The following is a 12,500-nucleotide window of genomic DNA, read 5'->3' as shown; positions in this document are numbered from 1 at the left end:
ACACACACACACACACACACACACACACACACACACACACAGAGAGAGACAGGCTGACTCACTTGTCCCGCAGGACGGTTCCCTCAATGCAGGCTCCAAACAGCACAACACAGGACAGGTCTAGAGGAGGCCAATTAAGGAGCATAGCCCCCTGAGGGCAGAGCCCGAGGTGTGCACACACACACACACACACACACACACACACAAATAGAGCTACATATCAAGACACACATCAACCAGTAACACACACCTGTGATCACAACAGTCCCACTTAGCGTGACACACCAGTAGCTCACTCACAGAGACACATATACGATAGACCAGACCACACAGCCCTCACACAGTAACACATTTCCACAGTGGAAAATATGAGGCCACAGGTGGACAAATAGCACGCACATGACCTGACCTAGAATCCTGCAACCAGTACATATGAGCACAAAGTATACTATACTGCACTTTCCTGTGACCACCATACTTAACATTAGGATTCAGTAAGCAATCAGTATGGATGATAATGTGTGAAAAAAAGAGTAGGCAGTTCCTTTTAAACTACTTAGACTCACTAACTTTAATCTCATTCTCTAATGTAAAGATTAACTAAGCGAAACTAAAATGAGCAGCAAGAAAGAAAGGTTCCCATTGTCTCATCTCATTTCACTGATGCAACTTTGAGGATTGCAATTGTCATGGTGAGCATCTGAAGGATACAGATGAAGGTGGTGGTTGCTATAGCGAGGATGGTTCCTATGGGAATAGACTTCTGGGCGTCCCTCAGGTCACCTGATCTGTTCGATCCCGCCATGATACCTGAGGAAACAGCAGGGGAGACCACAAAGCTCAGCTCATCCATCTCACCTCAGAGAAAACATACAATGGCAGCCAGCACTGTCTAAAGGGGTCCACATTGACACAGAACAAATCACTTCAATGTCTGCAGTAGGAGACACAACTCTTCACTGATGTTTCAATACCTTACATGTCATGCATGATCAATTAGTGTTTAGTTTAGTTTATCATTAGAATGAATCCACCAATTAGAGACACACACATTTAGAGAACTTGATAAAAGTTATGCATCATGTTTAAATCTAAACATCTGAGATGTCAATGTTTTGACTGTTCTGAGTTGCTTGGTAGGAGTGTGGGCATCTGAAAGCAGTGCATCTTATGACAAAGGTGTGTGTGTGTGTGTGTGTGTGTGTGTGTGTGTGTGTGTGTGTGTGTGTGTTATATGTGTATGTGTGTGCATGATACAGAGAGAGATACATGTAAGGTTTGTTTTTGTGTGTGTGTATGTGTTCTAAGAAGACCAGGTTTAAGAACTGGACCAGGAACTGCATTGAGCATCATTGTGTTCTCAGAGAGATTGTGTATGTGTGTGTGTGTGCGTTTGTGTGTATGTGTGTGTTTGTGTGTGTGTGTGTGTTTGTATGCATGTGTGTGTGTGTTTGTGTGTGTGTGTGTGTGTGTGTGTGTGTGTTTGTATGCATGTGTGTGTGTGTGTGTGTGTGTGTGTGTGTGTGTGTGTGTGTGTGTGTGTGTGTGTGTGTGTGTGTGTGTGTGTGTGTGTAAGCGTACCGGTCACTGAGGGGAAGTAAATTCCCACGAGCAAGGTGAAAAAGGTGGCGATGTCGTTGGACACATACGGCATGTACATGTCCTGAGACGTGTTTGTGGCCGGCTTGGATGGAAAGTTAATCTTCTCCACCAGCATGCCAGCAGCGCCGTACGTCGACCACATGTTCTCTGTGGGAGGCGAAAGGACAGAGAGGGACAGAGGGAGACAGAGAGATTGATGGAGAGAATGTAGAGAGAATGAGAAGGAGGACAAAATGACAGGCCGACAATGAGACATAGATGAGATGAGACACAGAAGAAATGAGACATAGATGAGATGAGACACAGAAGAGATGGAGTTTGTGTGAGAGGGAGAGAAGACATGGGTCAGTTGCTAACAGTTGAAAAGTATAAAGGTTATGGTCTCACCCATAGTCAAACAAAGCTGCATTAACACATTTTTATCTGTAAAAACTACAGAATAGAACAGAACAAAATATATAACTTCCATTACAATACATTACCGTTTGCTCCAAGCATACAACTGAACCATTAAGGCAGTATTTTGGATTACTTTCCAAATTACTTTTTTGGATTAATTTCTTTCCCTGCAGTGAAAGCTGTAAACACTATACAGGGTTACATACCTGTGTGCCAAGACCTGTCAGTATGAACGAGAGTAGATATTTCCTGATCTACGTGGGCTTCCTTCATAACCCTTCTCCTCACCCCCCAAGAGTCAAGTCACTGCTGCAAGAGATGTTCACTGCTGCAGAGATGTTCTTACTGTGGCTTTTAACCTGGGCTTGAACCCCATGTCCAAGACTTCAGCCTTGTTCTTGAGACCTGCCCACTGCTACACTCACACCCTCTTTCCCTCAGTACAACTCTGGCCTTTAATGACTGACTTAATTAACTGACCAGTAAAGGGCCTTTATCCAGATGAATGAACCTTTTGTCTGACTAACAAACCCTGAAGCCTGCATTTCACTTCAGAATGGGAACAGACTTGACATCTAGCTCTAAATAACTACGCACCCCATAGCAGGGGTAACTCACTTAGCTGTATTAACATTATGTCCCCAAGTAAGGATGGATGACACAGACTGCATCGGAATGTGGGATCGATCTGGCCCTGATGTGAAACAGGCATACTGTAAAGGACCCATTCCACATCAGAGTCAGGTGCATCCTGGGATATACTGCATATCTGCTTTGGTGAATGAACGGGCATTTCTCTCAGAGAAGCAAAGAGGGCATTTCAGGATAGACACGACACTAGATTTATTAAATTAGCCACTTGCATCCCAAACAACTCATAGCACAGCAGCATACCGTAACCGTTCTCCTTTAGTGGATGGGTAGAGTGATGGTGACAATATGAACAGTAATAGTTCTTTTAAAGGGAATGGGCGGGCAGATTTGGTAAGTGTAATGTTTCTGCTTTAGCAGAAGGGTGGGCATACCTGAAATAACCCCACTCATAAGGCCAGGAATGCCCTGCACTTCGGTGACCTCGTTTTCTCTGAAATACTCGTTGCACGAGGCGTTGAGCGAGGGTCCGTCGCAGAAAAGGCTCCAGAGCTTGGTGGTGACCGTGATGTTGTCGATGATCTCCGTCTTCAAGCACTTGTCGAAGTCGTGTTTCTGTAGAGAACGGTTCCCCAGCAGACAAATCCTAAAAAAATGACAAGAAGAACATTTTCAGGAACAACACCTAGAAGAGGGCAAATACTGACTGCGGAATGGGTCTCCGGCAGAAGCAGGTTGGAAAGCTTGTACCCACAGTCTTATTCACGCCAAAGTATGTTTAAAGTATTCACGCCAAAGTATGTTATAGTAAGTATTAATGCCAAAGTATGTTTAAGACATTTTATTCACTCTTGGTAGTGTAACAATAAATTATGTAAATTATTTGAGTCAACAAGTATTTGTATTTAGTCTTTCATCGAGCAGATCCTTTCATTCAAAGCAACATTTCCTTTAGTATGTGTTCAGGTACAGATATAACGATTTTAGCGTTGCTAGTACCTTCCTTTATGTGTTGAGCTACAGTTAAACGTGCATGCATTGAACTCACGGGAAATCTGGGGGCTCAAAGATGGTCTTGATGACGCCAGCATAGATAGCGAGGATGGACAGCACCACGCACGCCAGGAAGACCAGGGCCAGCTTGTTGACGTACTTGACGCCCACAAACACCACCAAGGACATGAGGGTCAGGCATGCGGTGCCGTAAACACGCATGTTGTTCAGCATGGCCTCTGCCTCAAGCTCTTTCTCTTCCGCTTTGAAAATGGCCGCATTAGGCACTATATAGGTCTAGGGAGAAGAGAGGAAGAGCGTAGAGGTTGACTTTATTCCATCATGCAGGTAGCCAAACGTCAGTCTGGTCAGGCGAATGGCTAGGAACTTGTATAATAAGTGTAAGATATTTCTTTGAATATTTAATAATTTTACTATTAAGTTAACATTTACCATGTAATGCTCAGAGAATAAAACAACAGACCAAAACTCTACAAACATCTACAATGAACATATACTGTAGGCTAAGCAAACAGGAACTAGGATCGCATTGCCTTACCAAGAGAATTTCGATGGTACCCAAAATGTACATAGCTCCTGCAAATGTGGTGCCCAGATAAAAGCAAAGGCCTACAGCACCTCCAAACTCCGGACCCAGGGACCGAGAGATCATGTAGTATGAGCCTCCAGCTACAAATGAAGTAGGGCGACACATTAGTTCCTCAGGGACAAGTTCCAGGGCAACACATTTGTAATAATCACCAAAGTAATTTTGTTAAATCTAAATTGATTGCCATTACCACTAGTGGTTGCTGGCTTACTGTGTTTAACATGCTATTAGGTCAGGGGAAATTTATTCTTCCAAACTGGGCCTAGCATTTATCTTTAATTAGCGCTTTAGTGGTTGATGGCGTACTGTGTTCAACATACTATTATGTCAGGGAAAATTAATTCTTCCAAACTGTAAAGTAAAGATGTTATTACAGCACTAAAGAAATCATCATACACTACTCACAAAAAGTCATGGATACTCGGCTTTCGGGTGAAATTTTAGGATTAACCTAAAATCCATTATAACCTTTACAGGTGAACATTAAATTTAAAGTTTTTGTGAGTAGTGTAAGTGAAGCAGGATCAGTCATGAAGACATTCAGTACCTCATTTAAAAGAACAGGGGATGATTACAAAATCACAGCAAGATAAATCTGAATAAAAATTAGATTACCCCCAACCTACCTGGGACAACACCATTTGTTGCAATGGCACTCATTGATATCGCTGTCAGCATGGTCTGTGTAGATCAATAAGAGATTAGTGAGGACAGGATGTGATACATCTACATATGTCATTACATCAAAGTGCTTCAGACATGTGGCATTAATCCAAGTCAAAGCAACTCAAGGTCCTTTCGAGACACAGGACATTGTTAAAAAACAAATCAGGGCAACTCATCAAGGGTGGGATTTAGTTACTTTTCTGTGATTCAAGAACATTAAACGTTTGATTTTTTTTCCCACAAGGATATCTGCATCTGTCGCTTACGTAACCCACCCGTGCGCCTGCCGTCCTTGAGTTGACACAGTCGGACTGACCAAAATAAATCCTCTCACTGATGCTTCCTGTGCCCCCACCACCACACCCCCACCCGGCCCTCGCTCCTAAAATCTGGCCCAAAGCCAATTAGCTGGTAATTAACCTCGCACTGAAGATTAGGCCCCACCGGCAACAGACTGTTAGTACGGAGGCTGGTTACTCGACACACGGAAGTTCATACCCGCTATTCTGGCCTTGCCTGGCCTTAGGTATGAGCTACACCAGGCGCGTAACTGAAGCGTTCCGTTCGCGGCGCGTAATATCCATTTTAAACGAATGGTCTATTTTTTTCGAACGTACGCCCCACTGTCACGTCTGGTGTAGCTACTTCCATTGATTAGAATGGAAGCTAATTGTTGCAGCAGACGCAACGCGAACGGACCGCTTCAGTTACGCGCCTGGTGTAGCTCAGCCCTTAGAGTTCAATTCATCACTTCAATTCCATCTCATGGAATTGGGCAAAATTATTTGTCATGTTCATACTGAGCAACCCCCCCTTCCCACTCAACATTCTTCTGATTTGATCTTTGGAATTGAAAGATTAGGGTGGATTTAAAAATGTAATTTAATATAATTGCACAGTAGATAGACACGAAACAGGAACAGGCGAGTAACTTGGAAAAAGTAACAAACACTTGTGAGACATGTGACAGGTCAGACTAACCCTGTGTCACCACAGCTCCCTGGGTGTGTGTGTGTGTGTGTGTGTGTGTGTGTGTGTGTGTGTGTGTGTGGGCCATGGCGGTTCATTTCATTACAGCCATTACACAACACTCACTCAGAGGAGATCTATCTACCCGCCGTCCTCACCACCTCAGTCGTGACTCGATCGGACACACACACACAAGCACACACACACACACACACACACACACACACACACACAAGCACGCACACACAAGCACACACACACAAGCACGCACACACACACACAGACACACACACACACACACACCAGGCCCACATCTGTCCCTCTCTGAACAGATTACCCCTTCCTCTCTGCCCTGCGTTTAATTTGTCTGTTCGTGTATCTGTCACTTGTATACGATGTGTGTTCGCTAATGTGTGTTGTTACACACATCTATTTGAAAGACATCTTAACTCCCTTGCAAGGGGAATTGAATTGATTGAACTGATGGAATTAAAGTGAACCAAAATGAACTGAAATAAAGTGGTCACATGACAAATTACATCAGAGGAATGGAGAGTAATGGAGCGCGAACTCTGCGGTTGTGTCATTGTTTGGACGGGGTTATAAATAAGAGAGTGGACCGGGCAGATCAACGCTGACGCTGGCGTTGACGTTGATGACACAGCAAGCTGCCAGCCAGTTCCTGGCAAGCGCAGGTGGCACTGTCTCAGAAATGATCTGGGCTAAACTTGGAGCCAAGGAGCGGTGGCCAATGACAAATTCATTGACTCTCGTAGGGAGTGATTGATAAGAGCACAGTACATACTGTACGCACACACAAACACAAACACGCACACACACAAACACAAACACGCACACACAAACGCGCACGCACGCACACTCACACTCACACACACAGACAGAGGATCGAATACACATTCTTTAATTTATACAGTACATGATCATATGAGCATACAAAACCTATCCAAAAACATCTGATCAAGACAAACTCTGCATCAAAAATACAGTAGTAAAAGTACATGAATGGAATGGGGTATTAGACTGCAGGAGCTGTTGAATATTAAATGGCTTGAGTGGTGTTGTGTGTGTGTGTGTGTGTGTGTGTCTCGCACCAGGTACTCACACAGGAGCAGCACATGGCCACGATGATGAAGGACTCGAGGATGCCGGCGGTGCCGACGATCCAGGTCATTCTCAGGAAGAGGATGACCCCTAGAATGTTCTGCAGGCACGGCAGGTACACGCCGATGAACGTGCCCATCTGCGGGCTCTGGAGACAGGAAAGACAACCGGAAACAACCGGAAAGTTAACACCACCCAAAAACATCTAATACCATAGAGATCAAGATGTGTGTTTAAAATCATTATTGTCTATCAAAACATTCCCATCCATCCAAAACATATATGAAGCTATGGAAAACAATATGTTTATATACATAATAATTATTATGATTATTATTCTCAATACAGCACTACACATTTAATATATTATATGTAAGTAAAGAGTGATTGTTCTTTTCATGATTCTTACACTTTTACTTAAAATTACTGGACACTTTTCATTCCACAAATAACTTACAAAAAAGCAAACGACATTTTGTTATTCTACGAGTACTGCATCAGTCGATAGTGGCAATAAGAACACTAAGATGCCTTTCAGTGGGTGCATTTCCAACAATAATAAACAACAGGATATTCGTCTGTAGTGATCGAACCGATGTATTTAGTGTCCAAGCTAATTAATCACTGCTTTGCCTCGTGCTCAATAACTCGTCTGCGAGACGCATCAAAATGAATATCCTCCACCCCTCCCCCTCACCACTGTAGCAAAAACAGGTCCTCGCCAAAACAGCTTTCCAATAAATACACGCGACAGCAACCCCAAGAGCATCATGCACTGCGGAGAAGCCTTATCAGAGGAGAGGAGGGACATGAGGAGAGATAGTGCCCTCAGGAAGTAGGCTAACGAAGGGGAAATCAATCATCTGTCCGGCAACAACACGTTCAATGCATACCAGAGCGTCTATAGCCTAAAGTCTAAATACTCATACTCTATAGCCTTATCCGCGTCACTGAGGTAGACAAGCCAGTTCACCAAAACCTAGTGCCACAGGCAACATCAAGGACTATGGAAGTCTCTTCAACTCCATTATCTAACTTACTGGGCTACATCTCCCCATGGGTCCTGAATTAGGGCCTGACAACGGGCAGAGGAGCAAGTATTTCATTAGGTTCACCACACGTGTCTTCTCATACTGTAGTCCCAAAGGGTGCTGATTAGTTGAAGGAGTACTCTCAGTCTAACAAGCAAAAGGATTATTTTTTTCCAAGAAATAAGGTTTGAAAACAACTTTCTAGTTCCAAAACGTTTCCTCAAAGGGGTTGTGGAGATGGGACAATTCCTAGTCATGACAAATTCCTGGAATGATTTCCATTTCCGGTTACTTTCCGCTGGTGCCGAAAGGCCAACCATGAAGCGGAACGTAAGGAATGTGCTCGTCGGTGTTCTGTGGCCCCTTGATGCTGGCAAGGGAAGTTCACAGATCGCCAACAAGTTTCTCCCCCCCTGAGAACGCCAACTTTTGAGGCAGGCAGAAAAATAAAATATTTGCGTGGGCGATCAAAGTGCAGAGAACATGGTCAGGAAGTCTATTATGCAATGTATGGCTTGCAAAAGAGTACAAGATCAGAGAAATGCACAGAGGTATGTAGATAGCGATGTATGCTCAGTTCAAATCACAGGGCAGTTCAATCACAGAGCCTCTTTGAACTAATGCTAGCACAAACAGGTCAGGACATTTGCATCTACGCAACACTACGCGAGGTTTCATCATGATACGTGCCTAGTGGTTTAAGTCATCCTAATGTGGGTGAAATATCTGGACCTAGCTCTGAGCAGCCTCTACTCATATCCAGCTTTGGCTTGTTTCAGCTATCAGAACTGGTTTTATGTGGTAACATATAGAGGGCACTTCAATGATGGCATGTCTTTTGAACTAGAACTGCAAAGGAATGAAATGCCCGCACTCTGCTAAAACTCCCATATTTATTGTGTTGCAACGTTTCAACCCGGCTGGGTCTTCCTCAGGCATTCCTTTGCAGTTCTAGTTCCATTTGTTCTCACTGGTGGGGATGTGCACACTTCCACTACTACTCAATGTCTTGAACTAACAAGTTGGCACAACAGCCAAAAAATGTCTAACTGAACAGCTCTGGCATGAACTTCACACAAGGGCGACTTCCTGAACGCGAGTGCTTCGCCAGCGGGAACATTTCAATTGCTGCTGATGGTCAACAGTCCAGGAGGGTGTTTGTCAGAATGTAGGCCAGTGTTGGACAGTAAGCTCGTCACCTTGACAGCCTTCTTCTTGGCTCCCTCGTCGTCGTCGGCCTCCTCGTGCTCTCTGACCCCCTGCGTGAGGTTGGTGTAGTTGGCCAACTTGCTGAGGAGCGACGACACCATGGGGTTACTGTCCATCTCCTCCTGCAACACACAAACAAGAGCCACAGGACACGTTCATTCAACAGACACCAATGATTTCCGCCTTAAGAAATAGACGTGTGCGTGTGGTTTTTTTTTGTGTGGCCTGTTTTGGTCCGCTTGACTTCTTGAAAAAACACACTTTTCCACACTATGCTCATTCGTTAAATCAAAACTTAGAATGTATTTTGTAAAATGACAGGCTTTTTTTTCCAACTGAAGGCTATAAGTAATAAGTATATATATATATATATATATATATATATATATATATATATATATATATATATATATATATATATATGTGTGTGTGTGTGTGTGTGTGTGTGTGTGTGTGTGTGTATGTATAAATATATAGTAAAAAGGATGCCCATGTAATAGCAGCTTAGACATTCACAGGAATGAAAATAGACCAAGCTGCGGGCAAATTATGTTACTCAAAATGCAACAAAAAAACTACAAGTGAGACGAGTGGTGGTTTGCCGTCTTGCAGAGGCTGTGGAAGTGGGAGCCAAAAACAAAACCAGCAGGGAAGATCTCCAAGAGTCCAGAGAGGGCCTCTCAGACGATCAGAAGCACAACATCCACCTCTACCACTCCATCCGTCACAAGCGCTCGATGACTGACCAGCCATACCATCTCTCTTAGGCACTCTGCTGCCTGTGACCGACCGTCTCTCTTAATGGTGAAAGATGCGCATTTCAGGTGGCATGTGTGTGTGTGCGTGTGCGTGTGTGTGTGCCTGTGTGTGTGTGTGTGTGTGTGTGTGTGTGTGTGTATATATATATATATATATATATATATATATATATATATATGTGTGTTAGGACTGTCAATCGATTAAAAAAAATGAATCGAATTAATTACACACTCTGTGATTAATTCATCTAAATTAATCGCATATATAATTTTTGCTGTGAAAGTATTTTAAATATTTAAATTCAAATGAATCATTGAATAATCAGCATTAGTGACATTAAAGTTCAAAAACTCTTTTATTATTATTTTCACTGTTCAAATAATGGGCATAATAATCTATGATATGACTTAATATGCTGAGGAAGAAGTTTTTTTTTCACATACAAGGCATTTCAGGCCACAGATATAACCTAGGGGACACAATGAAAATAAACTAACACTCCCCTCAATGTCAACAATGTCTTTGCATTGATGTGCGACTTTAGAGTTGACGAACTTCGGTGATATGCAAATTCCTTGCTGCAGACACTACAGAGGACTTTATTTTAATCAACACTTTATTTTTATCAACACCATCAGGCTGTTTTTTTCAAAGTAAATGTTCTAATCAATGATCTACTGTAGGCAGCACATTTTCTTCTCTCTCCTTCATTTAACAATCTAATGGTTACTGACTAGAACGGCTATACGGCTAACTAGAAAGGTCATACGGAATCGATTAATCTGCGCTATTTTTTTAATCAGTTATTTTTTCTCAAATTAATTAATCGAAATTAATCAGTTATTTTGACAGCCCTAATGTGTGTGTGTGTGTTTGTTTGTGTGCATGTGTATGTCCGTGTGTTTACCTCAAACAAGGCCATGTTTTTGCCGTCGTACAGTGTGCCTTTGTCATTGTCTGTGTTGTTGATAAACGGGCTGCTCTCCTTCGGGTTGCCATCACCTGAAAGCACATTGGGAGAGAGAGAAAGGTTATTATGAGACATGGCTGACACCACCGACATCCCACACTACATGCGTCATACAAAGGGAGAACACATGCTGCACACACACGGTTCTTTTCAAGCAAAACATGGAATGTTCTAGAGTCCACAATCCCACATTCATGGCTCCGGATCGATCCGCTTTAAATTGGGTCACAGAGAAAATCAATGCTTTCTGCTCACTTGTCCTGGTCAGAGCAGTAAAAGGCTGCGGATGGTTGTACACTACAGGCCAGAATGTTAATGACTTTTCATGACGTGATAAATATCTGGACTTAACCAATGTGTTCTGAGGTTTACATGGAACCAAACTGAAAGACCAAGGCTTACTGGCGATCTGAAGACTGCTGATGGTTGTGTAAGTGGCCTAGTAAAATAAATCAATAAAATAAGTCAGACCAAAATAAATCAATAAAAAAGCCACAGTGGTGTGTGTGTGTGACAGAGAAAGAAAGAAAGAAAGAGAGAGAGAATGTGGGTGTAGCAGCTTATGGTCAAAATGGTCAAAACATGGTTGGCTTTTAAGTGTCTAATTAAATTTGTGTTTTCCAAGGATTGTTTAAAATCTCAAATTTGTGACTTCAAAAGAACTGCAAGCCCAGCCTTTGACCAAAGCTTTATATAGGAACAAATAAAATCTGACTTGTTTTATTTTTCAGAGAAGAACACACTTGGGGTGTGCATCAGTGATTTTAGTGACTTAAACTAAACTTCACAGCACAACACGATCCTGCATCTCCCATAATGCAATTACACAACCATCGCAACTCACACATCACCCCTAAATATGGCACTTTACACTTCACATCATTCTGCTCATAGGCGCCAATATCACAACACTAGAAATTCACTAACTGTATGTACTCAGACAGCAATCTTTGACACAGATCTGGCCTGTTATGATACTACTATAATTCGTCTGGGTCCACATATGACTCTGATTTCCCTTTGGCCTGTTAGATAGCACACGCGGACACGTGCACACACACACACACACACACACACACACACACATACATAAACACTGACACAAATACACACACACACACGCATATGCACACACACACAGACACACACACACGCACACACATGCACGCACGCACACACACACACACACATACACACACACACACACACACACACACACAGACATTTCTGGGCATCGTTCTCACTGGCATTTCCCCCACAACGGCCAGAAACTCCGCAGCCGCTCCGGGGAACATTCCGGCATGCTACTGCGACTCGGGTCGGACGCTTTGACGTTCTCTCAGGGGCACAGTGAGGAAAGCAAATGTTTTGACGTGGAGTGTGTGGAAAGCAAGCCACCTTTCAGTGCCTCTCACATGCAGGCAGGCAATACCAATGCGCTGACCTGCTAACATGGGCGTCAAAATGAAAAATAGACAGGTAACACAGTCGCTCCACAAACACAAGGCATGTAGAGTAAAATAGGGGTCACGTGACCCAGAGTTGCGTATTGCGTAATCGATTCTTGTGGCAGTTACAC

At 43.2% G+C, this 12,500-nt stretch overlaps 1 protein-coding gene across 6 annotated transcripts in view; it reads right to left on the bottom strand.

The window, feature by feature from the left end:
- slc12a7b (solute carrier family 12 member 7b) overlaps positions 1 to 12,500 on the bottom strand; it is a 77,599-nt gene that overhangs the window by 26,083 nt on the left and 39,016 nt on the right. For all 6 annotated transcript variants that reach the window (XM_042067257.1, XM_042067256.1, XM_042067255.1 and 3 more), the window contains 10 exons: positions 10,859 to 10,953; positions 9,183 to 9,314; positions 6,954 to 7,100; positions 4,822 to 4,876; positions 4,145 to 4,275; positions 3,641 to 3,882; positions 3,027 to 3,238; positions 1,582 to 1,749; positions 712 to 810; positions 63 to 120 (listed from right to left, as the gene is read on the bottom strand). In XM_042067257.1, the coding sequence (XP_041923191.1) occupies positions 63 to 120; positions 712 to 810; positions 1,582 to 1,749; positions 3,027 to 3,238; positions 3,641 to 3,882; positions 4,145 to 4,275; positions 4,822 to 4,876; positions 6,954 to 7,100; positions 9,183 to 9,314; positions 10,859 to 10,953 (1,339 nt within the window). The remainder of the gene's footprint in view (positions 1 to 62; positions 121 to 711; positions 811 to 1,581; positions 1,750 to 3,026; positions 3,239 to 3,640; positions 3,883 to 4,144; positions 4,276 to 4,821; positions 4,877 to 6,953; positions 7,101 to 9,182; positions 9,315 to 10,858; positions 10,954 to 12,500) is intronic.

The sequence above is a fragment of the Alosa sapidissima genome, chromosome 17 (genome assembly GCF_018492685.1).
Source record: "Alosa sapidissima isolate fAloSap1 chromosome 17, fAloSap1.pri, whole genome shotgun sequence".
Classification (NCBI taxonomy): Eukaryota; Metazoa; Chordata; class Actinopteri; order Clupeiformes; family Clupeidae; genus Alosa; species Alosa sapidissima.
This window is presented reverse-complemented; position numbering and strand designations above follow the sequence as displayed.